Genomic DNA, 2,297 nt, shown 5'->3' on the forward strand with positions numbered 1-2,297 from the left:
TGTCGTAAAATAATTATAACAGAGCCGTATTAGTATCTTAAGACATTATTTGTAAATATTAGCCAAGGATTAGGAACAAGTGAATGGAGGAGCGCGCGCCGGTCCTGAGCGCCGCATGGATAAGAGCGATTATTCGTTAACTTTAACCAGCTCTCCTGCCAAAATTACTTGTCAGATCAAAATTTGCTAAAGGAAAAAGTTGTTCCTTTTAGCACAAAGTATAACGTCCTGTACTCCGAATGCGCCAATTCTGGGACACCCTGTATACTACATTGTACATAAACTATTTTTTTACAACTGTACCTTAATATTTCTTTGCATAAATTAATGATATGAGTCAACCGATGTAATAAAAATGTATAGTTGGTTTTCAAAAAATTACGCATTGTGCATACGTATTTTTTATGAAACAACAAGGTATATATGTTTTCTTTATGTCAATTGATTTATCTCATTATTCTGTGCATATAACTACTAAGATATAGTTATTAAAAAATAAATAATTTAAGAGATAGTTTATATTTTAAACTATATTAGAATCAAGTATAAAGTATCACATAAACTATTGATATTTTAGTAATTCTTTAATACATTTATACGCAGAATAACTAAAAAAATCATTATATAAAAAAATTATATACTTTTCTTTACCAAAATGGCTATGATGTTTATATCATTTTAAAAAGCTATTTTTTTTAAATTGATTTTATCATTATTTATCTCCATTTAGACTATACATAATCCTATCTAAAACATTTGTCCTAAACATGCTTATTTTATAAAAGGTAAACAACTGTATCACTTAATATGTAGCATCCTGTATATAACATATTATCCCCTTCTGTGCGTAGTTGCTTCTTGCCTTCTTTCCTCCCTCTTTTCTCTCTCTTTCTCTCTCTCTCTCTCTCTCTCTCTCTCTCTCTCACTCTCCCCTCCCCCTTACTCTTTTGTTCTCCCCCTATTTTTCTGTGTTTAGTTATCTACTTTCATCTACTTTTAAAGTACGAAAGAAAACGCGCAATAACAAATAAATATGAAAAAATATTTGTATTAATATAAATAAATTTATTAATACATTAATTTTTTATTTCATAATAGAAATAAATGTAATTTTAATTAAATCCGTAATTAATGCTTTTATTACAACGTATACATATTTTCTCGCTAGTTGATTGTTAAAAATTTTGCATTGATATTTTAAATTGTTAAGAATTATAGATCTTCGTATAAAAAAATAAACGTGATATAAATGTATGCATAAGCAACAGCTACAATTTATTTTATAATTAATTTTAATCTTTATTCGTTAACTAGCATTATATATGAAATTTATAAATCACAAGTAATAAATATTAATAATTGATGATAAAATTAATTAATTAATTTTTAAAATAAATAAAATGGTCAGTTAAAATTAACAATATCGTTATTACATTTAATTCTAAAATAAATATTTAAGTTTATGCATTAAGGTAATGTATAATAAATATTTAAGTTTATGATTTTACTTATACAAAATTTTAATTTTTATTATATGTCTATAAATTTTGAAATAAGATAATGCTTTTCTATTAAATTACAAAAAAAAATGTTATCTAATTCTGTGATAAATGTTTCCTATTTTATAATAAATATTTTCATGTAAAAAAATTTTCAATATTACAAAAAAATATTGTTTATCTTTTTAATATTAATCTTTCCCCAAATAATCTAATTAAAATATTCTTAAAACTTTAAATACATGTAATTTGGATAAAGATATTTAAAATTTTTTTTGTCTTTGCACGTTTTTATTTTCTGCATTATTTTATATTACTACATAAAAATATAAAATAATTTAACATTACCTGAATGAACCATTATGACGAAGATTAAAATGAGGAGCGATGTCGCAATTACTCGAGGCATCTTACTTCTTTGATCGCACAACTTTTATCCTTTCGATGATATAGATATAAATTGTACGTTAGAGGGTAACACTCTTCGAGGGAGATGTTGTCGGGTAGACAGATTGATCGCGAATACGCGAGTTCCCGTTCTTCACCCTGCGTTACTCGCCACCCACTCCTACCCTAGATCTTTCCCGACATTTTACTCCATGTTGTCCGCCAGGCTTTCCTGTAATACGTATGACGCGTAGATTCAATCTACTCTGTAGATTCTTCTCGCTTTCCTTTCTTGAAGCTTAGATATTTTTTCTGTGCAATATATACATATATATGATATGTCGAAAAATCCTTAATTTTAATAAAATTTACTAAAATTGTATGAAAAAATCGATGTAGCTTTATTATTAC

The 2,297-nt window shown here is 26.2% G+C and overlaps 1 protein-coding gene across 1 annotated transcript in view; it reads right to left on the reverse strand.

Annotated features, from left to right (window-relative positions):
- LOC105456462 overlaps nt 1–2,017 on the reverse strand; it is a 10,369-nt gene extending 8,352 nt beyond the window's left edge. The window contains exon 1 of the mRNA XM_011700523.1: nt 1,848–2,017. Coding sequence (XP_011698825.1) covers nt 1,848–1,908 — 61 coding nt within the window. The 5' untranslated portion in view covers nt 1,909–2,017. The remainder of the gene's footprint in view (nt 1–1,847) is intronic.
- Nucleotides 2,018–2,297: the final 280 nt, after the last annotated feature.

Source organism: Wasmannia auropunctata, unplaced genomic scaffold (genome assembly GCF_000956235.1).
Source record: "Wasmannia auropunctata unplaced genomic scaffold, wasmannia.A_1.0 LD335670.1, whole genome shotgun sequence".
Taxonomy (NCBI): domain Eukaryota; kingdom Metazoa; phylum Arthropoda; class Insecta; order Hymenoptera; family Formicidae; genus Wasmannia; species Wasmannia auropunctata.